The 22210-nt window shown below is 42.2% G+C and overlaps 4 protein-coding genes and 1 non-coding gene across 9 annotated transcripts; 3 read left to right on the forward strand and 2 right to left on the reverse strand.

Moving 5' to 3' along the window:
- Positions 1-353: 353 nt before the first annotated feature.
- entr1 (endosome associated trafficking regulator 1) lies at positions 354-6774 on the reverse strand. Of its 2 annotated transcripts, none has more exons than XR_010915543.1 (10): positions 6486-6774; positions 5913-6034; positions 5747-5842; positions 4950-5053; positions 4030-4159; positions 3652-3725; positions 3467-3578; positions 3160-3222; positions 2104-2278; positions 354-1174 (listed from the first exon to the last, which is right to left on the reverse strand). XR_010915543.1 is itself a non-coding variant. In XM_067521041.1 (10 exons), the coding sequence occupies exons 1-10, from the start codon at positions 6517-6519 to the stop codon at positions 1084-1086; spliced, it is 966 nt and encodes a 321-aa protein (XP_067377142.1). In that variant the 5' UTR covers positions 6520-6754; the 3' UTR covers positions 354-1083. The 2 variants fall into 2 exon arrangements, 1 of the variants encoding a protein (XP_067377142.1); XM_067521041.1 differs by having other exon boundaries at positions 2104-2243; positions 6486-6754.
- Positions 6657-11863, forward strand: chek2 (checkpoint kinase 2). Of its 3 annotated transcripts, XM_067521040.1 has the most exons (16): positions 6657-6744; positions 7334-7429; positions 7466-7718; positions 7984-8108; positions 8211-8343; positions 8421-8511; positions 8709-8805; positions 9055-9108; positions 9190-9254; positions 9342-9441; positions 9868-9954; positions 10132-10295; positions 10457-10572; positions 10818-10903; positions 11372-11443; positions 11654-11863. In XM_067521040.1, the coding sequence occupies exons 1-16, from the start codon at positions 6736-6738 to the stop codon at positions 11759-11761; spliced, it is 1656 nt and encodes a 551-aa protein (XP_067377141.1). In that variant the 5' UTR covers positions 6657-6735; the 3' UTR covers positions 11762-11863. The 3 variants fall into 3 exon arrangements, with proteins under 3 accessions (XP_067377141.1, XP_067377139.1, XP_067377140.1); XM_067521038.1 differs by having other exon boundaries at positions 7334-7718; XM_067521039.1 differs by having other exon boundaries at positions 6705-6811; positions 7334-7718.
- Positions 11864-12536: 673 nt separating this feature from the next.
- gstt2 (glutathione S-transferase theta 2) lies at positions 12537-15302 on the reverse strand. Its single transcript, XM_067521043.1, has 5 exons — positions 15059-15302; positions 14604-14691; positions 13760-13910; positions 12956-13132; positions 12537-12875 (listed from the first exon to the last, which is right to left on the reverse strand). Exons 1-5 carry the CDS (start codon positions 15180-15182, stop codon positions 12729-12731), a joined length of 687 nt encoding a protein of 228 aa, XP_067377144.1. The 5' UTR covers positions 15183-15302; the 3' UTR covers positions 12537-12728.
- Positions 15303-17351: 2049 nt separating this feature from the next.
- On the forward strand, positions 17352-21805 carry LOC137136801 (uncharacterized). 2 transcript variants are annotated; one of them, XM_067522519.1, is made up of 6 exons: positions 17352-17530; positions 17730-17791; positions 19770-19847; positions 20305-20406; positions 20892-21035; positions 21252-21805. In XM_067522519.1, exons 1-6 carry the CDS (start codon positions 17502-17504, stop codon positions 21428-21430), a joined length of 594 nt encoding a protein of 197 aa, XP_067378620.1. In that variant the 5' UTR covers positions 17352-17501; the 3' UTR covers positions 21431-21805. The 2 variants fall into 2 exon arrangements, with proteins under 2 accessions (XP_067378620.1, XP_067378622.1); XM_067522521.1 differs by lacking the exon at positions 19770-19847.
- LOC137136845 (U6 spliceosomal RNA) lies at positions 17563-17668 on the forward strand. The gene has a single exon (XR_010915633.1). It is a non-coding gene; the product is annotated as a U6 spliceosomal RNA (small nuclear RNA).
- Positions 21806-22210: the final 405 nt, after the last annotated feature.

The following is a 22210-nucleotide window of genomic DNA, read 5'->3' on the forward strand; positions in this document are numbered from 1 at the left end:
GTCCATCTTTAACTCCTGTGCCTCATCAGAATAACATGCTGCAGATTTGTATGTGTCACTGGTTCGGCGCATTGAAATCACAGTATCTATTACAAAGATCTGACAAACAATGCCCACAATGCAAGCTGTTTGTCTCTGGGTGTCCCACCATTTGCCCAAAGGAAGATTGTGGTCTGAAGCTGGTATCATACTCTGAGAGTGGCATAAAATTTTCTTCAAATTCTTGGCATTTATGCTTTTCGGCATCCACCCTCAAAAACAATGAAATTCAGTTTGTATTTTATAGTCGAGTGGCCTGACGTTCCCTGATGACCTAAACCTGCCGCTCAACATTGACACAAGGCCGTGTTTCGAAAATGACAGATCATATTAAAACTAAAAACCAAGGCTTAGGTTGTGGCTCTGGTGTCAGCACATAGTGTTCTGAGCCAAAACATGACAACATTTAAACATTTTCCCTCTGGGATTAAGAAGTTATATTATTGCTTATAGTCAACAGCTGACACCAACCTCTGGGCTTCATGAACTTGATGCTGACGTAAGATGCACTCTGAGGAACCTCTGAGGAACCATAGGTGGATCAGACCATCAATAAATGTTAAATGCTCTGCACTTATATAGCACTTTTATGCCTTATTGGTTCCTCAAACCACTTTACACTTGGTTCACATTCACCTATTTTTTTCATCTCTTTTTTTTTTTTTTTTTTTTTTTTTTACACACCCACCCACACACCCCCACACCCCCACACACACCCACACACCACCAGGAGCACCCTGGTGATCAGTATCTTACCCAAAGAGCCACTGAATTGATCATATCAGAATCACAACACGCTGCAGCTTCAACATCTCCACTTCATGTTTAATTTGACTGGAAATCTGGAGCAGTTGTTTTATAAAGTCACTGATCAGTGTTTGTGTCTTCAGTCTGTGTCAGGATGAAGAAACTGTCCAACAAACCTAAAACTAGCAGCCACATCCTCCACCTGCTAAAGGTTTAGTCCAGGTGAGTACAGAACACCTGCTGATCTCTGTCCTTTCTCCAGCAGGTCTAGAAGTGGTCTGAAGTTCAACACAGAGTTCAGGACTCTGGGTTGAGGTTGGAGATCTTGTCAATGGACTTCAGCAGCTGAGAGACCAAACGGAGACTTTCTGCTTCCTCCAACAGCCGACTGAAGATAGTGACAGAGTCAGAGTTAGACAGATACAATTGGACACCATCTGTCTGTCTGCAGATATTGCTGCACAGTAATCACAAAACCCTGCTGAAAAACAGAAACCATTTCCCAGTTTTATTAGTCAGACTGAGAGCAGGTCAAGAAGAGCCAGAGTTATGAAGTCAGAGCAGAACTGGAATTATAAAGTCCTCCATACAGAAAGTATCATTCAATCAACACACATATGAAAAAAAGATGCCGTTTGATAACACAACAAATGTTCACAGGTTGTGTCAGGGCCTGCAGCCACCCTCATATTCACCCTGTTGAATAAGATTAAGAGAGGTTCCTGTAACATTTCTATATTATAGCTCTGAGGTGCAAAACTCTTTCAGCCTGGAAATGGTGCATTCAAAAATCTGACCTTTCAAATAGTGAAATCTGTAGGTCAGCATCATCTACACCATTCATAGTAACACGTTCCTCAGCATCTCAGATGTCCTGGTTAACTTCCTGTCATTCATTTTAATCCAGGTTGCTCTGTGGTGTCCACTACCACATTGTTTTTTTAACTTTTCTTAATTTAGGTTCTGACTTCTCTGGAGACACCTTCTTTACTCAAATTTATCATTTGTTTTTTACTTATTAATAACAGCTGTAAGTTCTTTAGTCACCCATGGTTTGTTATTTGGGTAACAAAGTACTTTTTCAGATGGGAAGATTGAATCCACGGATGAAATTTATTTACATCAAAACACTCATCACATCAGAGCACTGCCAGTCAGAACATGTCCTCTGACTGAAGGATTCGTGGAGAGACATGCTGTATCCACTGTTGTGACAGGATGATCCAAAGGGGGGCATAGTCTGGGATTTGTTGATCCCCCTGACTCAAGTATATCAAAGATCAATAGCTGACCACCTGCTTGACTGTAGGTACTGACCTGATGGAGGAGTGGGCGTGGCTTGCCGTCTTGTTCAGGTACTCCGATGCCAGCTGAGCGTTTTGTCTCATCGTCATGACAACTTGGGACTCTTCTGTCTTCAGACGATCATTCTTTGAACGCAGAGACTCCACCTCCACCTGAGATACAGACACACCTGATCACACCTGACCAACTCAGGTGTCCATTAGACATAAAATGAAGAAATTAGCTGTTGAAGTTGCTGTTCAGAGACTAAATATCAGATTGTGCCTCCAGTCTTTGATGATTCTTAATAAACTGAGTCAAACACCAGCAAATATAGTGTTTCTGACGTTTTACAAGGGTCAGTCAAAGAGAAGATAAAGTGAGGATGATCGTCGCAGCTCAGACAGGAAACGTTTTTATGTACACATGAACTTAATCATTTAAGTCCATTCAGTCACTGCTGGTTTAATACAGTTACCACCACAGCGAAACAACAACAGTTTCATAAGAAGGTGTCTTTCTTGGCAAACAAATCCATGTTTTGTTTGTTCATCCTCCTGCAGTAACACCATATCATGACTTACCCCAGCATATCTCCATCAATGTAAATATCTTGATTTGTTGGGTTTCTCTATAATTTTTTTGTTCGTTTTCTAAGGTCGTGACCATACACTATGAAGTGTCTAGAGACCTTTGATAAAGGCAGCCTGCTTCTGACCTTTCGGTTTATTAAAAGTTGTCCAGAGCAGCTCCTCTGTAGTTCAGCAGTGCACAACACAATGCTTATTACAGAAGCCCTTTTAAAATCTAACCTCCCTTCTCCATCACATTGGACTGTGGGGAAAGAGGACTTGATGTCACATGATTGAATTGTAACTGTCTGCAAAGCTCCTAAACTGAAGTTAAAATGAAGACCATTCACGGGCGTGGTCACATGTTTTGTGGTTGTGTCTGTAAGTAAGTAGTGTTTATCGTCCAACTGAAAAAATATATAAAATCCTCCTCTACTTTTCTCTAGGAAGCAGGATGCTGAAGAAAGAACTGCGCTCTGAGGGCTGGATCAGCTGATTGATAATTAATGTGACTCACCTGCAGCTGCTGCAGCTCCACCTTCATTTTGGAAACACTGGACTCTGCTTTAACCGCGCGCTTCTGTTACACACAGAGACAGACAAAGACAGACAGTGGCTGTCTTTAACTCTGAGCTCATTGACAAATGTGATAAGGATTCAGTCACACAGTACGTGTGGTGTGTTCCTAATAAACCGGCCCCTGAGTTCACATGTCACCATGTTTGATGAGGTGCAGCAGCTCTAACACTGACTGATGGTTTTTGGATGTGGATCTGTCAGAGCTGGGGGAGCAGAGTTTTGTGGGTGGAGGGGTGTAAACGCACCGTCATCAGATGGAGGTTCTGTTCCACAGACTGAACCATGTTCTCCAGGTCCTCAGCCTCCTTCTCCTCCTGACGCCTCCTCTGGAGCAGCTCCTCCGACAGCTCCAGCACCCTGATGCAGAGGCATGATGGGTAAGGGCTCTGATTGGTTGGAGTGTGGTGTCGTGTGATTGGTCGGCGCCTACCTGCGCTCATTAGCGTCCAATCTCCTCTGGAGCTCCCTGATGGTTCTCCTCAGCAACATGTTCTCCTCCTTCAGCTGGAAACTCTCACAGTGATGGGTGGAGGTGTTAGAGTCATCTCAGTGACAGTTCAGATCTTAACAAAACCACTTCTTCACAGGCACAAAACAGCAAATGAAACCACACTGATACAAAACGGACTGAACAAATAATCAGTGAACTCTCAAATATCGTAGTTAAACAAAGCTCAGGTTTCCTGCAGTTTTAACTGAGTCAGACTGTTGCTCTGAATGTGAAATGAGTTTCTGTCACCTGCTCTACTTTTAATGTGTAAAATCTGCATGAAATAAAACATAAAGGAAGAAAGTTGCACAATTTCACCTGTTGGATGTGAGGACTCTTACTCCTGCGTGAGCTGACAGGTTCAGCCATGGACGTCTCGTCGTCTCCTTCATAGTTCTCTGCACCTCCTCCTCCTCGTCTCTGCTGAACATCGGGTTTGGACGAGAATCTGTTTGATCACAAATAATTAGACCTGTTACACTCAGTGCCACTTTATTAGAAACACCAACAAACATCTCTCTTCCCCCAACATCAACGGAAGTGATTAAACCAGTTTTCCTCAAGGCCTCCTGCCATGCTTGTTTCCAACTATCCCTACCCACAACCAATTATTTGAATCAAGTGGGTTCAGTCAATCAGAAGGCAGAAGATACCATCTCAGATGAGAATGCAGAGGGGGAAGACACAATGAGTTGGTATCTTCTAGCTTTTGATCCAATGAACTGTGATCGTTCACAGATGAGACAGCTGATTCACAACAGAGCAGCTGATGACAGGTGGTAAATAAACATCTCAAACAGTCAACTTACTAAATATCCACAACCCTGTTGTTAATGAAGATGAACAGGTCTGGTCTGTTGATCTGACAGATTCGGATAATTCCAACATGACATGAACACAGCAGCAGGTAACAGCCTGTCAGTGCCCCCTGCAGGCTGCACACCTCATCACATTTCTCTGCTGTGAGAGCCTTGGGATGTCAACAAGCTCTACCTTTAACAATAGAAAAAAAAACCCCACAGCAACCACAAGTTGGCTGTAGCTCAAGTGGTTGATCAGTCGCCCAAAGGGTCAGTGGTTCAACTTCCAGTTCCTCCTGGCTCCATGTGAAAGTTTAATTGAGCAAGACACAAAACCCCAAGTTCTCCTAATGAGTCAGGGTCAGATGTGCACCTTGCTTCAGTGTGTTTGTGAGTGTGAAAGTGAGTGAAGCAACATTGTAAAGCTTTAGGACTCACCTGGTCTCCTCCTCATCATTGTCCTCCTCCTCCTCCTCTGTGCAGAGGGAGGAAGTGCTGTCTACACCTGACTGGATGCTCTGCCCCCACTGCTCGTCATCCTCCTGTTTGGAATGAGAGAGACAACAGTCAAATCATGGAGAAATGACATATCCACAAACTGGATGTTTGTTGTTTGTTGAAAAATCAAAGTAACCTTAAAGGTCAGGTACAGACATCAGAAAAACGTTCCCTTAACCAGGAGCTGTAGAACTCATTTTAACTATTATTATTATTATTATTAATGTTCATCTCATCATTAATGGTGAAACAGATAAACTTTTAGAAACACTTGCTCTCAGTTAGATGTATCTAAGTTTCCTCTGTTTAACTCTGCACACGACATAATAATAATAATCATCATCATCATCATCATAGTGAATATTATATAGAGTAAAAACAAAACGCGGATTTCTTTCTGTGTTTTACAGACTGACTGAACCGACCAGACTGTCTGTGATTTTAATGGTTTTCAGCCACAGTCTTGTCAGAGTTGAATCAGTCCACTTAAACACCAGACTGAAAGAAACAGCTACAGATGACGCTGTTTACACACAGTCTGTTTCAGTTTGTGACTTTCACAAAAGTTTAACATTCGCTTCACGCAAAGCCCTGAGCCCTGAGGTCTGGGCTTCTTTGCCAACTTGTTAACAGTGTGTTGGAATCAGAACGATCCTGCTGCAGTGTGATGGGATCTGATCTCACCTCGATCACCAGGTAATGTCTGCAAGAGATGATGTCAGTGATGATGTCACTACCTGTGGTGCCAGCAAGGGCTCTGAGAAGAAGCAGCTCCTGACCTCGGGGTCAAAGGTCAAGTTCCCATCATCACATATCCTGTGAGAGCAGCTGGACTGCAGACACACAGATTTGGTGAGCGTCACATCACTTCTTCTCTTACTGTAGATTCTGCAGTCTCCATACCTCACTGTGTGTGTGCTCCTGCTCATGCTCACGCTCCTGGTCCTGGTCCTGGTCCAGGATGTTGCAGCGTAGAAACTGTCTGAAGGAGAAGGGGTTTAGCTCCTCAGCCTCCACCTCCTCATCTGCACAGAGGTAAAAACAGTCTGAGTTCTGGCTTCACTTCTAATCACTGACAGGAGTCTCACACTGAGGTCTGGTTACCACAACAATCCAAAACCCAGATCCTTGACTTTTGCTTAAAAAGTGCCAGATTCTTCAGATTCGTCTCCTTTTTCCACACAGTAAAACGTGTTGATGAGAGAAATCAGATGACAAACTACCCACCGTTGGAACTATTATCATGATGATGTTAATGACAGTGACTCTTATCATAATATTTCATTTGTCCACTTCAGAGAGTAAAACACAGTTTATTGAAATTTGTAAACTTTATTCATCCTCTCTGTAGAATGTTAAGAAATCATAAAGATCCCAACTGATGAATGTGAGTATTAATAATTATAGAAACTCTAGTACTGACATCCGTGAACAGACAGAAACTGATCTGAGGACTGATTCTGAACGTGAACTCACCGTCAGCGATGATCAACCTCTTTTGACTGGACATGACGACACTTGGGTGACCACGCGGACACGTGACAGGTGTTCTGTGGTCCCTCCGTCTGCATCAACGCTCAGGTATCGCTCATCGCGTCCTCCTGGTTCTAAAAGAACCAAGCAGACCCGGAAGCTTTTTTATAAAACACGTGATCTATCTTCTAACTTCTCTTTGGCTGGGACCTTCACGTGACGTCGAAGGAAACTACAGTGCAACGCTTCCTCCATGATCCCGGTAAAATTTCACTGCACGTGTTTTGTTTGACGGTGTCGGAACCGGTCCGTTCTCTTGCAGGAATCCGGTGAGTGGCTGATGTCCGTGCACTCAGATCAGATTTAGACCGGCTCGGTCTGCTTCATGCCGGCGGTGGTGTAGAGCGGTTTGGCAACGGATGTGGATCTGTGTGGTTTTGGTTTACATTTAGGTCTTATGTGGGTCTCTTCCTCTAGCTGTGATTGACAGGTGATGGGAGGGTTTAATAAGCCGATTTGATGCTAGACTGGTTCTGGTCCTGGATCATTTCACGGCTGCAGACTCCAAAAAAATAGGATATTTAAACTTTCTCGACTCCCTGCAAAGACCTTAACCCCAAACCCTTATGAGTTTTCTGAAAATGGTTTGTCCCTAATCGAAGAAGAGACTTTTAACATCTTTGCTCACAGTTTCATCTTTGCTCCTTTCTTTGTTGGTACAGGGAAAAATTAAAACATTCTTAAATTATGAAGTTTATAAAGGTCACCTTACTGTGAGGGTGTGTAGGTTGGGGTTTAAGGTTTACCAATGTCCAGTATGACTAGTTTGATCTAATGTGTCTCATCTGCAGAACTGGACAATGTCTCAGGAGGTTCCCAATGATGGAGACCAGTCCCAGTCCACCCGGTCTCCATCCCAGGTTCAGTCCACCCAGTCTCCATCCCAGGTTCAGTCCACCCAGTCCACCCAGTCTCCTTCCCAGGTTCAGTCCACCCAGTCCACCCAGTCTCCATCCCAGGTTCAGTCCACCCAGTCCCCATCCCAATCGAAGTCTCAGTCCCAGCCTAGTTCCAGTTCTTCCAGTGGGCCGACCTCAGGGAGCCAGTCCACCAGCAGCTCAGGGACTCTGAGCAGTGTGGATACCATCCCTGTCACTTTGCCCTCCGTCCCCGAGGAACCTGAACCACAACCCTGGGGCCGCCTGCTGCCCATGGCTCAGGTCTTCAGCAGTCAAGGTGAGCTTGCTGGTTATAACATGCTAACGGGCTGACATGGCTGCTGAAGTCATTACTAGCCCTAAATCTAACGCTGTTAGCAATAACACTACTTAGTTCTTAAAGTAGGAGGAAAGGTAGGATTAGTCCTGAACTATTTCTAATGTTAGTCCCAATGCTAGTCTATTTGTCCTAATATTTTCAGTGATAACAGTGCTAATGTACTAACATAAGTCCTTAGCAATAGCCCATCACTACCACTAGTCCTAATGCTGTTGGTTTACAGACTTGTTTGAGGACCAGTACCTGTTTGGACGTGACTCTAAGTGTGACTATGTCCTGGGTGATCCTAATGATCGAGGGTCTAAGAAGTTTCTGATTTACAGCAAGAAACACTTCAGGATATACAGAGTGAGTACTAGAACTAGTTATCACTAATATTACTCTAATTTCCTAAAGGATTGTGTTTGGCCCTGATCCAGTCTGACAAAAACCTGTGTCTGTGTGTGTCAGGAGGACAGTGAGGTGTTTGTGGAGGACTACAGTAACAACGGGACGTTTGTTGATGGGGTTCTGGTTGGTAAAAACAGGAAGCTTCCTCTGGTCAACAACACCGTGATCGCTCTGGCAGAACAACGCAACAAAGGTCAGTCAGATTCAAATCCCGCCCCCCACCCATATTCTGATTCAGTCTGAAGTCACCTCATGTCTCTGTCTCTTCAGTCTTTGTCTTCATTGACCTGATGTCTGACGATCAGTCCACGTTACCCAAAGAGCTCCAGGAGAAATATGTGCTGACTCGACGCATTGGCACGTGAGTTTATACCTTTATAACTGCAGTGAAAAAGGCACAGCGATGCACCATGCTGGGACAGGGAGGCCTCCTTAGGTCCCCATGTATACAGACAGTGATATCCTTGGTTTGGCTCTGTACGCCACCACAGTGGATTCTGTGTCTTTGTGTTGCTGTCTGTGGTGATGTCACTTCCTGCAGTGTGTTGTGTGTTTCAGTGGAGTGTGTGGGGAAGTCAAACTGGGCTTTGAGAGATCCACCTGTAAAAAGTTTGCAGTGAAAATAATAAACAAGAAGAACTTTCAGTCTGAAGGGGTGAGTCTGCTGCTCTGTTCTGATTGGCTGAGACAATTTTCCACCTTTCATCTCCTCTTGCCTTCGTCATTCTCTTTTATCCTTAACTTGTCTTCTAGTTGACTTGTTTCTGTCTTCCCTTCTTTCGTTCCTTCAAGTCCTTCCCTTGTTTCCTTACTCTGACTGATGCAGCAGAAGATAACCTGAGCGAACTACAAACAAAGGGCGGCTGAGATGGTGATCTTATGATCTCTTTTTGTCCAATCACAGACAGCAACACGAAATGCAAAGACAGAGATCGAGATTCTGAAGAGAGTCGACCATGTGAGTGTGATGACAATGAAGATAAGATGACAGTCAATTTCTTTATTATGAGACTAACAACTGTCTCCTTGTCTCCTGCAGCCTTGTCTTATAAAGACAGAGGACTTTTATCAGACTGAAGACAGTTACTACATTGTGTTGGAGCTGTAAGCTGCTTCTGGTATTTATAATAAGCTAAGCTAACATCTTCCACTCTTTACGCTCAGCTAAGCTAACATGTTTATGTTTCTCAGGATGGAAGGAGGTGAACTGTTCCAAAGGGTAAAATCTCAGCGGCAGCTCAACGAGTCGGTCGCCAAACTTTACTTCTACCAGATGCTCAGAGCGGTCCAGGTGAATACACAGTTTGAGGAGCAACAAGTGACAAACTGGACACATAATTAGACAGTCACATGAAGAGTAAACAGAGGATGTTACTGATAAATACAGACCATATTGAGATTTGTCCTGGGACCCTGGTGAGGAAAGTTGCAAAGGAGCAGAAACAGTAGCATTAATATGTTGGGACTGTGTGACCAGAGTCTGTGTCTGTGGGAGGAACCAGGAGGTTTTGGTCTTTATGGATCACACTTTCTGGACTGATGTTAGAGTAGCACTTCTACAACAAGAACTCTCTGCTGGTCCCTGAGGGACAAAACTAATGTTGAACAAAACCTCTCTCTGTTGCTCACATGTTGATAATTTTCTCCTCTCATCTGGATTTTATTGTCTCACAGCACTGGCTTTGTGTTCCTAATAATCTGACCACTGTGTGTTCAGTATCTCCACAGTAAGGGGATCATCCACAGAGACCTGAAGCCAGAGAACATCCTGCTGTCCTCACAGGATGACGTCTGCCTCATCAAGGTGCTCATACCTTCATCTTCATCATCACAGTCATAGAGGCCACAGTGCATCTTCCTTTCCCACAGTTTTTAGTTTCCTAAACCAGAACATGAGTGAACCTGAATAACTCCTCGCCCTCTCACAGCTCCAATGCAACGTGTGTGTGTGTGTGTGTGTGTGTGTGTGTGTGTGTGTTAGGTAACAGACTTTAACCAGTCCAGGATCCTGGAAGAGGCTGCTCTGATGAGGACTCTGTGTGGGACACCATCTTACCTTGCCCCTGAGGTCTTCACCAATGCCTCCACCACGGGTTATGGCCTCACTGTGGATGCATGGAGCCTTGGGGTCCTGCTCTTTGTGTGGTAGGCTGACTCGTCCTCACCCCATCTCACCCTCAGTCTGTCTGCCTCACTACAGTTCTAGGTCATGGTTATAGACCAGCCAAAACATTAACACCCCCCTGCACCCCTCCCTCTCTGTCTCTCTCCACCCATCTGTACCACCCCACCTATCTATGACTCAGTCTGGGAGGATATCCTCCCTTTCATGAGAGCTTTGGTCATCAGTCAGTCACAGAGCAGATCATCAGGGGAGAGTTTACCATGGTTCAGTCCAAGTGGAAACACATCTCTGACCAAGGTACTATTGCAGTATTACTTTGCTACCAGCAAAACACACAGTAATAGTTCTGTAATAATACTAATTTCTACTGCAGTACTGCAATGGGGGCCTGGTGGCTCAGTGGTAGAGCATTGGGTTGGGATGCAAAAGGCTGCAGGTTTGAATTCCCTACCCCCGGGGACTACCAGAGGAGTAGACTAGCTAAGGCTGCAGGCCTGTGTCACTGTGGTGTTTCAGGTGTTTTGTCCCCCCTGTGTCTCCAGCAAAAGACTTGGTGAGGAGGCTGCTGATTGTTGATCCTAGTCAGAGGATGAAGATAGAAGAAGCTTTGCAGCATCCGTGGTTACAGGTAACTTCTGAACCTGAGGTACCGTGCTGCAGTAATACTGCTACTCCATTAATACTACTGCAGTACTGCATAGCCTGTATATCACATATGAACATATGAAAAATTAGCTCCATTGTCCGAAGGTGCATTTCACACATGCAACACACTGCAGGAGATTGGCTGAAGTCAGGAGGGGGTCAGAATTCCAGTACATGATTGACATTGTTGAAAGAATGTCCTTGCAGTTTGCCATAAATGGATTAACACCTCACCTTAACAGCTCAATCAAAAAAACTTCCCTGTCCGGAATGTAGACAATGTTGTCTCAAAGGAGGAACAGGGGCAAGACAACAATTGAGTACTTGTGTTTCTTGTCTGTTGTAAACCTGATTGTACTGGGTCTTTTTGTTTATTGACAAGTCTTAAAGTACTACAAGCACCTCTGGGAAATGTAGTACCCGATGTCAGACATAGTGTTGTGTTTTTTAGGATCATCAGATGATTGAGACGGCTCACAGACTCATGTTCCCGGGCGGAGAGGCTGGTGTGGCCACTGTCATGGTAACCACACATACAACTTATTGTAGACTACCAACATTAACACACTTGCAGGTTGAATACTTGTACCAAAGATCCTGATTAAACTTTTTTGTCCTGTTTCTTGTCACAAAGTGCAGCAGATAAACAAATAGGTTATTACATTGAAAAAGCTCATTTATGAATCTGAATGTGAACTGATAACCAGCAGCTGGATTTCACCCCTTCTCCCAGGAGGCAGCAGGGTCAGCCACCAGGAAACGAAGACGAAATGAAGGAGGGGATGAAAAGGAGGAACATCCTGCCAAACGGAGCCAAGCCTCACCCCCTGCCACGCTGTAGAGGACCAATCAGAATAAGCCATTCCTCAGGTCACATGACTCATTCACTACTGAAACTGTAAATATACTTTATAATGTTCATAATAAAGTTTTTTAATATGTATTTTTTTCCTGTCTATTTTCTTCAGCTACTCCTGACTTTTATTATCAGATTTGATATTTACCTCTTTAAAGGAGTATAAGAAGAAAAACTTTAATATTGGGGCTGTTAACAGGAACGACTTAGAAGAAACATTTGTAGTTATGAAGACAAAGATAAGAGTTACTGTAGAAACTTGGTTTGGAACAGAACTAGTAACAGGTAATATTGGAGTTGATTTTACCACTTTATGTCCTGATTGCTGCATCAAACATACTTTCCACTACTATTTATATCACTAGAAGGATACTGAGGTTGGACCTGCCAGGCAGGAGGTCTAGAGGAAGACCAGAGAGAAGATTTCTAGATGTAGTGAGAGAGGACATGAAGTTAGTTGGTGTGAGAGAAGAGGATGCAGAGGACAGAGTTAGATGGAGGCAGAAGCCACTGTGGCGACACCTGAAAGGGAACAGCCCAAAGGAAAAGAAGAAGATTTTACTGCTGTAACTTGGAGCCAGTAAACATTAGGAGGATTTTAAAATCCCTGTAACGGAGTGAATGCTTTTTTTTTTTGCCAAACACTGAATGTGAAACAAACTGAGCTGTAAATGATGTCATCATGTGATGTTAAGTCACATGACAACATCTGAACTGTCTACATGGCAACAACATCCACTGATGTAAAGCCACACATTAATTGACTAATCAAAATGATTTCATTTTATTAAAGTTTATGATCATTTCAAACACACCGGACTTTCACTCATCACCATCATATTAAAATCTGCAACCCTGACACCTGTTTCAGTCTCTGGATGATGATTGGTTACACGTATCTTAGCCTCACCCCCACGTTTCACTTTATTCTTGCTATCCTCATCTAATCACATTACAGCTTGGCTCTGCGGCGGTCTCTGACAGCGTACAGGACGGCATGAGCTTGGTCAAAGGCTTCGCCGACAGCGGCCTGTACTCTGTCTCTCCACCTCTGCAGCTGAGGATGATCCTTCAGGACGTCTCTGCCTCCACCCAGGGGCTGCAAAATGCACATTTTAACTACAGCAGCTAGGAAGGGGGGAGGAATAATTAGTACGTAAATTAATCACAGACTCTGACCTGCATCAGCTCGCAGACGGCGAGCAGGTCGGCCACAGTGATGTCATCACCACAGAGGAAAGCCTGTCTGCGAAGAAACATGGACTCCAGTTTGCCCAGAGTCTCACTGAGCTGAGAGAGAGCACGAATCAAACGCCCCTGTTCCACCTGAGCGCCGGTCTGAGCCGGGAGGAGCACCTGGGATGGATGGAGACAGAGGCGTAGGAATCAAACTGATGCAGCTGTTTTTGTTCACTCTGAGGTTGTTATAGACATTTTCTCTCGTCCTTAGCCAAGTGTTACTACATCTTGGAATAATTGTAGACAAAACGCAGCGTGATGAACCATCTCAGTTTAATACATGCTGGCATGGAGAAGAACACATGGACGTTGGTTTCTTCTGACTTGTATGTCTCAAACCCGTTCTATTTATACTCAAACCCAAGAAAGGAACCGACATCACAAAACATGAATGAAAGAAGCCAGGTGCACGTAGTTGTGAAGCAAGAAAACCCTTTTATTGCCCCCTTCTTGTAGATGTTGTGACCCCAGGACCCACTATCTACTACATTCTTCTGGGTCTTGTAACAACAAAGTGCCTCCTGTGATCTTAAGCAGTTCTCTAAACATGACACACCCTGTGACTTCTTGTCCTCTTTGTGACCTCTTCAATGAGCCTGTCTTGTTTGCCTGTTTGCTAATTATCTAACCAGGCGACTAGATTTACTCTATTACCTACAAGGTCAAACAGCTACCACACACACACACACACACACACACACACACACACACACACACACACACATACATTCAATCAGAACAAACCTCAAGGATAAAGACTCTGGCAGCGTGCGGTCGCGTGTTGTTGTGGTGCCACGCCGTGTACTCATCCACTCTGGCTCGTCTCTCTGGTTGGCGTGGATACCAGTGATCAGGGATGTTGTACTTGGTGGCCAGGTACTTCAGGATGGCATCACTGTGACACACACACAGAAAGGATGTTCAGACAACAGCACCGCAACAAGTGCCACAGCCCTAAGACGATAAATCAGGAGTTTGTTCTTGTTGATGTAGAATCCTTGAGCATCTTGACACTGAAGCTTGTGCCTGATTTAAGGGGGAAATTAACAACTTCTATGTTTTAATCCCTCATTAGTGTGAAAGAGGAGTAGTGGGTAGAAAACATGAGCTGTTTAAAACCTACTGCCAAAAAAAAAACAAATATCAAAAAAGGAGTATCAGTACTCAGCGGAGTCCAATCTGGTTTAGATGATCATTATCATTAGACATTCATGAGAATCCAGATCAAAGGAAGAAGCGTGAACTATTTTATAAATATCTGCCAACTACAGGAAAATGAGGTCATTGTGATAATGTCTGTTTTTGTGTTTTCACAAATAAAGTTTTCTTAAATCTAAATCTGATAATGTCTCTGCACTGTCCTTTATCATTTGACAAGTGTTTTGTAGATGTTTGATTAGAGCTGAACATGAAAAAACTAAAGATTTAAAGAACCAAAGTTTCAAAATTGTGAAAGTTTGTTTAAAATTGTGTTCATGTTGTGCCTGATGTTCTCTGCTGCAGTTTGCTGGAGAGAATGTTTTATATTACAGCAGATCAAGAATACCTGGCTATAAAAATGATTGTGTGTGTGTGTATATGTACGTACCTCTCTGTGAGGACAAAACCGTCCACAACCATGACAGGGACCTTCTGCATCGGGTTCAGCTTGGTGAACTCTGGACTCCTGTTTTCTCCTGAAACAGAATAACATAGAAGCTCAACCCAAAAGATGCTGCTTAATATAACCACACACACACAAAGGATGCAGTTTCATTTCCATCATATTTCTTCCACATCACCGGATGTTGCAGCATGAACCAACCTGAGCAGGTGAGGCATGTCTGAAACTCACCTCACCATCACACTTTCAAGCGCGATTCTACATGTAAACAAACGTCTTGCGCTCTTTTTAAACCGAGACAGAACTTTGATCCCGGTCAAAGGTCAGTGGAGCAGAGGTCACAACGAACCGAACCAAACAGACACACATTACACGGACTGACGGGTGGTGAGCGAAGCACCGAGCAGATGGTTAGTGGGTTAGTTACCGGTCAGCTTTACCTCTCCTCAGACCCACGGTGCGGACTCTGTGCGGGATTTTGGCGCAGTTGAGCAGGATGTGCACCGCCCGGCAAGGCTGCGACATGAGGTCCAAATACACCTCCACCGGCTGTCCCGTTGCCATGGAGACCGAACAGTCCTTAACCGGAGAGAACTCGGTGAAATAAACAACGTGGCTTAAAATAAACAGCTGCTGTCGTTCTTCTTCTGTCCACAGCCTTTTAACGGATACAGCTGCTGCTGCGCCCCCTGCAGGACGAATGAGTTGGACTTTGTTCGGTATGGAAAGCTACAGTTACATGCGCAACAAACAACTTTTAAAGGATCAAACACTGCGAGATAAAGTCTGAACACGAGTAGCGATCAAATGAAATCAAATTTCTTTATTCTTTGTCTAAATACAAAGAATAAAGAAAGTAAAAATTTAAAGGAGCTCATGAGACAAACACACGACAGACCAAACCGCATGTATGACAAAGGACCCACAAACTTTATGTAACACCTTTGTACAGGTTAATGGAATTCAAGGAGCTTTGCAGCTGAATGAAAAGCTGATGACATGTCAATTCACATAATGAACAAAAAATAAAATGAAATATTAAAAAAATAAAAATTAAATATACGTTTATAAAGGAAACACACACACATGTATATATATATATATATATATATATATATATGTGTGTGTGTGTGTGTATATATCTATATGTATATATGTATATGTATGTATATATATGTATATGTATACATACATACATATGTGTGTGTATAGATATTATTATATATCAAACAAAACAAATGCACACGTTTAAGACTGAAAAAATCAAACATATTAAAATAAAGCAGGTAACATAATGATAAATAGATGAAAACATCAGAGTGACAGCTCACGTTATAGATGTTTCGGAGATAAAGTCAGAGAGGCCAGATTGAGGTGGTTTGGACATGTTCAGAGGAGAAACTGTGAATATATCGGTAGAAGGATGCTGAGGTTGGAGCTGCCAGGCAGGAGGTCTAGAGGAAGACCAAACAGGAGATTTATGGATGTAGTGAGAGAGGACATGAAGCTAGTTGGTGTGAGAGAAGAGGATGCAGAGGACAGGGTTAGATGGAGGCACATGATTCACTGTGACTCTGGCTTATGCTGCTGGACTTAATGTTGCATTTGACACAGTTGATACATACTATTCTGGATAAAAGGGTCTGCTAAATGACTAAATGTAAAAAATGACTAAATGCTGTTGACCCTCAGCTGTGTCTCCTAGTAGGCTGTACAGTAGGCTACGTTCTCTACAAGGTTCTATGTTCAATATTTGAAACTGGATGCCCAAAAATGTCTTCAATAAATTTAATCAAATCAGACATTTTCATAATTGGACCTCAAAATATTTCCATTAATATACTCCAATCCTTGGGGCCTTTATTAAAATTCGTTAAGCCAGTTATCAGAAATCTTGGTGTTTTACTTTTCTGCAACTAGAATTTTGAGTATCACATCACTAAATGTTAAGTTTTAGTGATACTGAGACTATTATTCATGCTTTTATCTCCTCACATCTTTATTATTGCAACAGCCTATTTTCATCACTTCACCAAAAAGACTTGAAACGCCTACAAACTGTTCAGAACTCAGCAGCTCGGCTCCTGACTAGAACCGGAGAGTTCAGCCACTTCACTCCTTGCCTTGCATCTCTACACTGGCTCCCTGTTCATCTTAGGATAGATTTTAAGATTTTATTGATTACGTATAAAGCTCTGCATGGTTTTGATCCTTCCTAGATTTCTGATCTTTTAATTCCATCTGTGTCATTATGACTGTGTCATAAGACAGTGGACTGTTTCTGTATCAACTTCCCAGTTAAAAACCAAGGGGGACAGAGCATTTTCCATTATGGATCCAAAACTGTAGATTGACTTGCCCGAGGAAATCAGGGTGTCTGAATTGATGCCATCTTTTAAGTCTCATTTTAAAATGCATTTTTTTCAAATTGCCTTTTCTGAGATGTGAAACTCTTGTTTAGTATAAATAGTATATTATATCTATGTCACTTGATGTATTTTTACTTTGTTTACTTTTACTTTACTTTTACTTTACTTTGTAGTTTGTTTGATAAGTGATTTTTAAATAAAGCTATAATAAATAATATTATAATAGCTAATAATATATAGGGCTTTGTGGAGGAGAGCTGTTGAGTCTTGGTGCTGCTGCCACCAGCCAATCCCCACCGCCCATGTAGCTCAGCCATGAATAAATCTCCCATCATGCATCTGCAATCTCACAGGGTTTAACTGAACCAGCAACCAAACAACCAAAAGCTGGATTTAGCAGGGTCAAACAGCTGGTAGTTATTTATAATAACCCGGTTCTACTTCTGTGTTTTACTGTGTTCTACTTTCATTGCCCGTCCACCCTGTACCCGAACCTTTCAGTGCCCGCCAAACCATGAGTGTGGAGGACGTTAGGACAGAGAGGTATAAATTCAGAGCTGTCTACGGGAACTATTGTGTTACTTCGGTAGCACATATACTAAAATTGGAACGATACAGAGAAGATTAGCATGGCCCCTGCGCAAGGATGACACGCAAATTCGTGAAGCGTTCCTCATTTTGTTCAACTTTCCCCCAATTTTTGATCTGAATTGATTTTATTTATTTCTTTTTTTGTTCTCAGCTTTCCGGCGGTGAGCGGGGGTACTGCAGCGGGGAAGGTCTGTTTCTCCGAGGACAAAACTCGTAAGAACTCATCGGTTCTGTCTGATCTGGACATACACCCTCCATCGCATTTTGATTGTTTTTGTGGAGAATTGACGGACTCAGTTTTAAACTCAAACTATGTTAAAGCGGGTTCTTTTCAGCAGTTCCTTTCTGACCGTATCTATGTTCTCAGGTAGAGAAACCGCGGTCTTTACGTGGTGAGCTTGTTTCTAAACCTGGGGATAAAATCTGAAGTTAATGTGAAACAACCGTCTGTAGCTCAGTTTGTAAGGGTGTCGTCCACCGACCACAGGGTTAGGGGTTTAATCCCCGTGTGTCGAAGTGTCCATGAGCAAGACACTGAACCCCAAGTTGCTTATTCTCAGCATCACTCCATCAAAACCTGGAGCAAGGTGCTTCATAAAAGATCCACCGAAAGTAAATTTGTTCCAAAGAAAACGATACGTTTATATATATATTTTTTTTACATGTTTACATTTGGAATCGCAGAAAAACTGGTTGGTTTATTTCGTACATTAAGAAACATTAATATAACTGATTTAAAAAAGCTCTAAAATCCATTTGTTTGGACCCCTGTTCTATTTCAGCTGTGCTCAGTTACCGCTTCCCGGTCAGATGCTGCAGCGGTGCCACCTGCCGTTCACTCACCGGAACTCACTGTATCCGTTTTAGGTTTTTATTTTCAAAAAGAATAGATAAGTAAAACATTCACAACAGTGTGCAAAAACGATGGGTTGTACGTGCTGCAAACTAAGTGTAATTTCTCTCTACATTTTTAAGAGTATAGTGATTTTAAATGTTTAGTTTATTATAATTATCCCAGTTGACACGTGACCTGTATAAACTTTTAATCAGGCTTCCTGCTTGTGTTTTGGTGTCAGAATATTTATTTAGTTTTCGCTCAAACTGAACATTTCTTGCTGAATGTCTAATCCGTTTACAACAGGACCTGGGTTTGTTATTTCTGTCTTTGCTTTGTGGTCCAGGTGGTACTAGACTCTGTTGTGAGATTAAAGCACATTTCAGTTTTCTTCTCTCAACATAAAATTTAACATAAAATGAGGATGAATGGAATCAGAAAGTCGTTAAAAACGTCCGGTACAATTTACCTGTAAAACTAATGTGTGTGTGTGTGCGCAGGGGATAGGAGACCGCTTCTCTCTATTAGTAAAGGCAGCACAACATTTCCGCTTTCAGTTTTCAAATTAAAACTGAACTGGACACCCGTCCGGTTGGAAGGAGGCAAGTAGTCTCATCAGAGAGGGCTTTAGATTCAAAAAGTGCCACTGGCTTCTAAACAAAATTAGCGAAAAAAAGTACAAGTAAAACTATGAAAATAAAATTTAACTGTTTCCATATACATACTTTCAGTATGTGTGCCCATTCAACCTGAGGGGAACAACACCTGTGCTCACAGTCACCATTTATAATACTATAAATGTGGCAACATGCAGAGTTGAAAAGAGCAGGTCTGTTTTACATAATCAATAATATTAAACTAACATCATTAGCGTCCCGTTAGATGGGGAACATATTCCAACCCTGTAGGAAGTGCTGCTACTTTCTCTTTCCCTCTGACAGATTCACGCACATCACACTACAGACATGAACATAGACTATAACATTACTCCCATTACAACACCAGCTTTTTGTAATAGTTTTTATGTTTTTGCAGAAGAAATTAAATTATTAACTGATTTATTCTTCTGTTTTATAATGTTATCATTAAAAAAGTAACTGGGTAAACTGGGTTATTTTGTATCATTTAATTTTTTTGAAGTATCTCTGATAAATGTTTATTTTTTCACAACATTTCATTAAAGTTCTCTCTCATACTTATTTTCAGAAACATCTTTGTTGCAATTCGGTAAAGTCTGCCTTACCCAGATGTTTTATTATAATAACCATATTTACAGTCTCTACAAAAAGTGCAAACACACACACACACCACTTATTGCACATTTTACTGTGTTGAGTTCATCTTTTTATAAAAAAGGTTCCCATCAGTGTACAGCACCTCGAATAGAGCGAGGCTCAGGGAGGACGGACACCTGCCTCGACTTTGACCAAACAGGTTGGTAAGACCTGACACTGCACACTGAAGACACACAGCTCCAACGCTGAGGACACCACATCCAGTGTTGATATATGGTCTTTATACTGTACAGAAATCAAATACCTTTATTCTTGACTCACCTCACATTCATATTCCACCCACTAAATCTCTGTATACATGGTTGTATATATACGTAGGATTGGGATTTTCTTTTCTTTTACTACCTTGCAGGTAAACACGACTGTCTGTGGCTAACTGCTTCTCTTTATCTCTCTGCCTGTGCTCTGTTTAATTTAATCCACTTTCCCTCCTCAACATAAACCCTGTAAATGTGGAGGAGGAGAAATACAAATGAGACAGTTTGTATGTTTCTTTTTTACTTCTTTGAACTTATTCTGGGATCAGAGCTTCTGCTTTGTGGTTGGTTAAACACTGTGGTCACGTGGTTTTGTACAACCCTGAATATTGTCTGCAGGCTCCAGAAGTCAGACACTCAGGCTCAGGACGGGGCTCATCATGTCGTCCTCTCAGCTGCTTCTCTGCTTTCTCACTGCTCTGTCCCTCACCTGTCTGCAAGGTAAGACATTATAACTAAGCTTCACTTTAACTGGTTTACTCGTGTTTTCATCATTTGAATTTCTTACACAGTCTGTGAGATGTCAGACATAAACACGACAAGTGTGTTCTAAAACATCGAAGTCCAGGATCTCAGTTCTCAGTCGTTTGATTTTTACTCTCTGTTAAAGAACATGTTTAATCAGTTTAAAGACATGGAATATGAAGTCCCAGAGAGACTCAGAGCTATTTCATGTTTTTTAATGTGTGACCTGCAGCTGTTTCCAGTGGAAATGTTAATGTGATTCAGTGTTAGCATGAGCAGCTAATAGAAGCTGCAGGCTGCAGAGCAACGACCTCTGACCTTTAATGAACTAGTTCACATGTCACATGCTCCCACTGTGTTTATGCTTTATTCTACTGTTCATTTGCATTTAGTGATTGTTTTCACATGAATTTTGATCAAATTGTGTGTTTGTTTATGTGTGTGTGTGTGCATGTGTGTAGCTGTGTGTCTGCAGTGTTTTGGTTGTAACATAGGTGGAGGGGGGCACACCTACGTAGAGCTGGGCTGCAGCAAACCAGAAATAATTAACTGCAGTCAAACTGAGCGAGGATTCAAACTACGATCCTGCATCACAACATACAGCAGTCAGTATCTCCTGGACCTGATCTTGTTTTTCTTTTACCCCTTTTCAACTATGTAATTCTAGGGAGGTTCTGGTGCTAGATTGTAGTGGTATCATGTGTACCTGCAGAGTCTCTAGACCTGTTCTTGTCTGTCTATATACATAGTCTCTAGACCTGGTATTGTTTGTCTGCACCAGCACAGTCTCTGGAAATAGTCTTGTCTGTCTGTATACATAGAGTCTCTGGACCTGGTCTTGTCTCGAGGTTGTGCAACATCTCGTCACTGTCATCAGGCTGAACTTCCTGGGGTCTCAGTCAACTGCTGTCATTGGTCCCTGTGTAATCATGGAAGGAGGTGGACAGGGTCTGTGGCTGTGGTCATCATCAGCTGCTGGTTTCCTCTGCAAAGTCACTGAGACCGGATCCTGGACCTGACTGGGTTTAAGGCCTCTGCTGTGTTTGTTAAAGTATCTATGGTTTATTTTCACCTTTATATCTGAAAGTTGAAAGTTTCTCAGTTCCACACCTGGAGGTATCTGCAGCATATGTGACATTACTAGTTTAAACTGGGGATCTTTGCAGATTCCAGACACAGGTGTAGTTTTACTAAATATAATAAATAAAAAACATTATTCATTTATTTTACAGTTTTTCTTTCTTAAAAGAAGTGTAATTGGGACATTGTAAACCTTTGTTACCCTTGTTGATAATAAAAATTCACAGCTATTTATATTGATGTGTATTTGTATACAAGTCGATTTTCTTGATTAATAAAATAAAATTGAACAGTGAACCAATGCTTTGAGTTTGATAAATTGCATTTACTTGATTTTATACCAGCCCATCCCATCCCCAGCTGTGCAGTGCCGGTCCAAGCCTGGTAGAAATTGGGGAGGGTTGCGTCATCCAGCGTAAAAACTCAAGTTTTTTTACTCAAATCAACGCGCAGACAATGATCGGTTGTGGTGACCCTGAACTCAGGGGATAAGCCGAAAGGAAAAAGAAAAAACAAAACAAAAAAAAAAACTTACATTTTGATTTTATTGTATCACTGACAAGAGAAATTACTCTGCTTTAATTTTCATCATTAGATTAATTTACTGACTTACTATTTACTTTTTAAATTGTATTTCTACTTGCAAAAACATTACTACAATTCAATAGTGATACAATGTTGTGCCTTATTCTCTTTACTT

The sequence above is a fragment of the Channa argus genome, chromosome 11 (genome assembly GCF_033026475.1).
Source record: "Channa argus isolate prfri chromosome 11, Channa argus male v1.0, whole genome shotgun sequence".
NCBI lineage: Eukaryota > Metazoa > Chordata > Actinopteri > Anabantiformes > Channidae > Channa > Channa argus.

Coding starts and splice junctions, on each gene's coding strand:
- entr1 (XM_067521041.1), bottom strand. CDS start 6,519: ATGTCCAGTCAAAAGAGGTTGATCATCGCTGACG. Junction 5,054..5,746: donor AGCCCTTGCTGGCACCACAG/GTAGTGACATCA, acceptor CATTCCAAACAG/GAGGATGACGAGCAGTGGGG. Junction 1,175..2,103: donor CACGCCCACTCCTCCATCAG/GTCAGTACCTAC, acceptor CACTATCTTCAG/TCGGCTGTTGGAGGAAGCAG.
- chek2 (XM_067521038.1), top strand. Junction 8,344..8,420: donor GGCAGAACAACGCAACAAAG/GTCAGTCAGATT, acceptor CTGTCTCTTCAG/TCTTTGTCTTCATTGACCTG. Junction 10,573..10,817: donor GAAACACATCTCTGACCAAG/GTACTATTGCAG, acceptor CTGTGTCTCCAG/CAAAAGACTTGGTGAGGAGG.
- gstt2 (XM_067521043.1), bottom strand. CDS start 15,182: ATGGCAACGGGACAGCCGGTGGAGGTGTATTTGGACCTCATGTCGCAG. Junction 13,911..14,603: donor GGTTTTGTCCTCACAGAGAG/GTACGTACATAT, acceptor TGTGTGTCACAG/TGATGCCATCCTGAAGTACC. Junction 12,876..12,955: donor CCGTCTGCGAGCTGATGCAG/GTCAGAGTCTGT, acceptor TGCATTTTGCAG/CCCCTGGGTGGAGGCAGAGA.
- LOC137136801 (XM_067522519.1), top strand. CDS start 17,502: ATGAGTGTGGAGGACGTTAGGACAGAGAG. Junction 17,792..19,769: donor TTTCTCCGAGGACAAAACTC/GTAAGAACTCAT, acceptor TTTATAAAAAAG/GTTCCCATCAGTGTACAGCA. Junction 19,848..20,304: donor CCTCGACTTTGACCAAACAG/GTTGGTAAGACC, acceptor TATTGTCTGCAG/GCTCCAGAAGTCAGACACTC.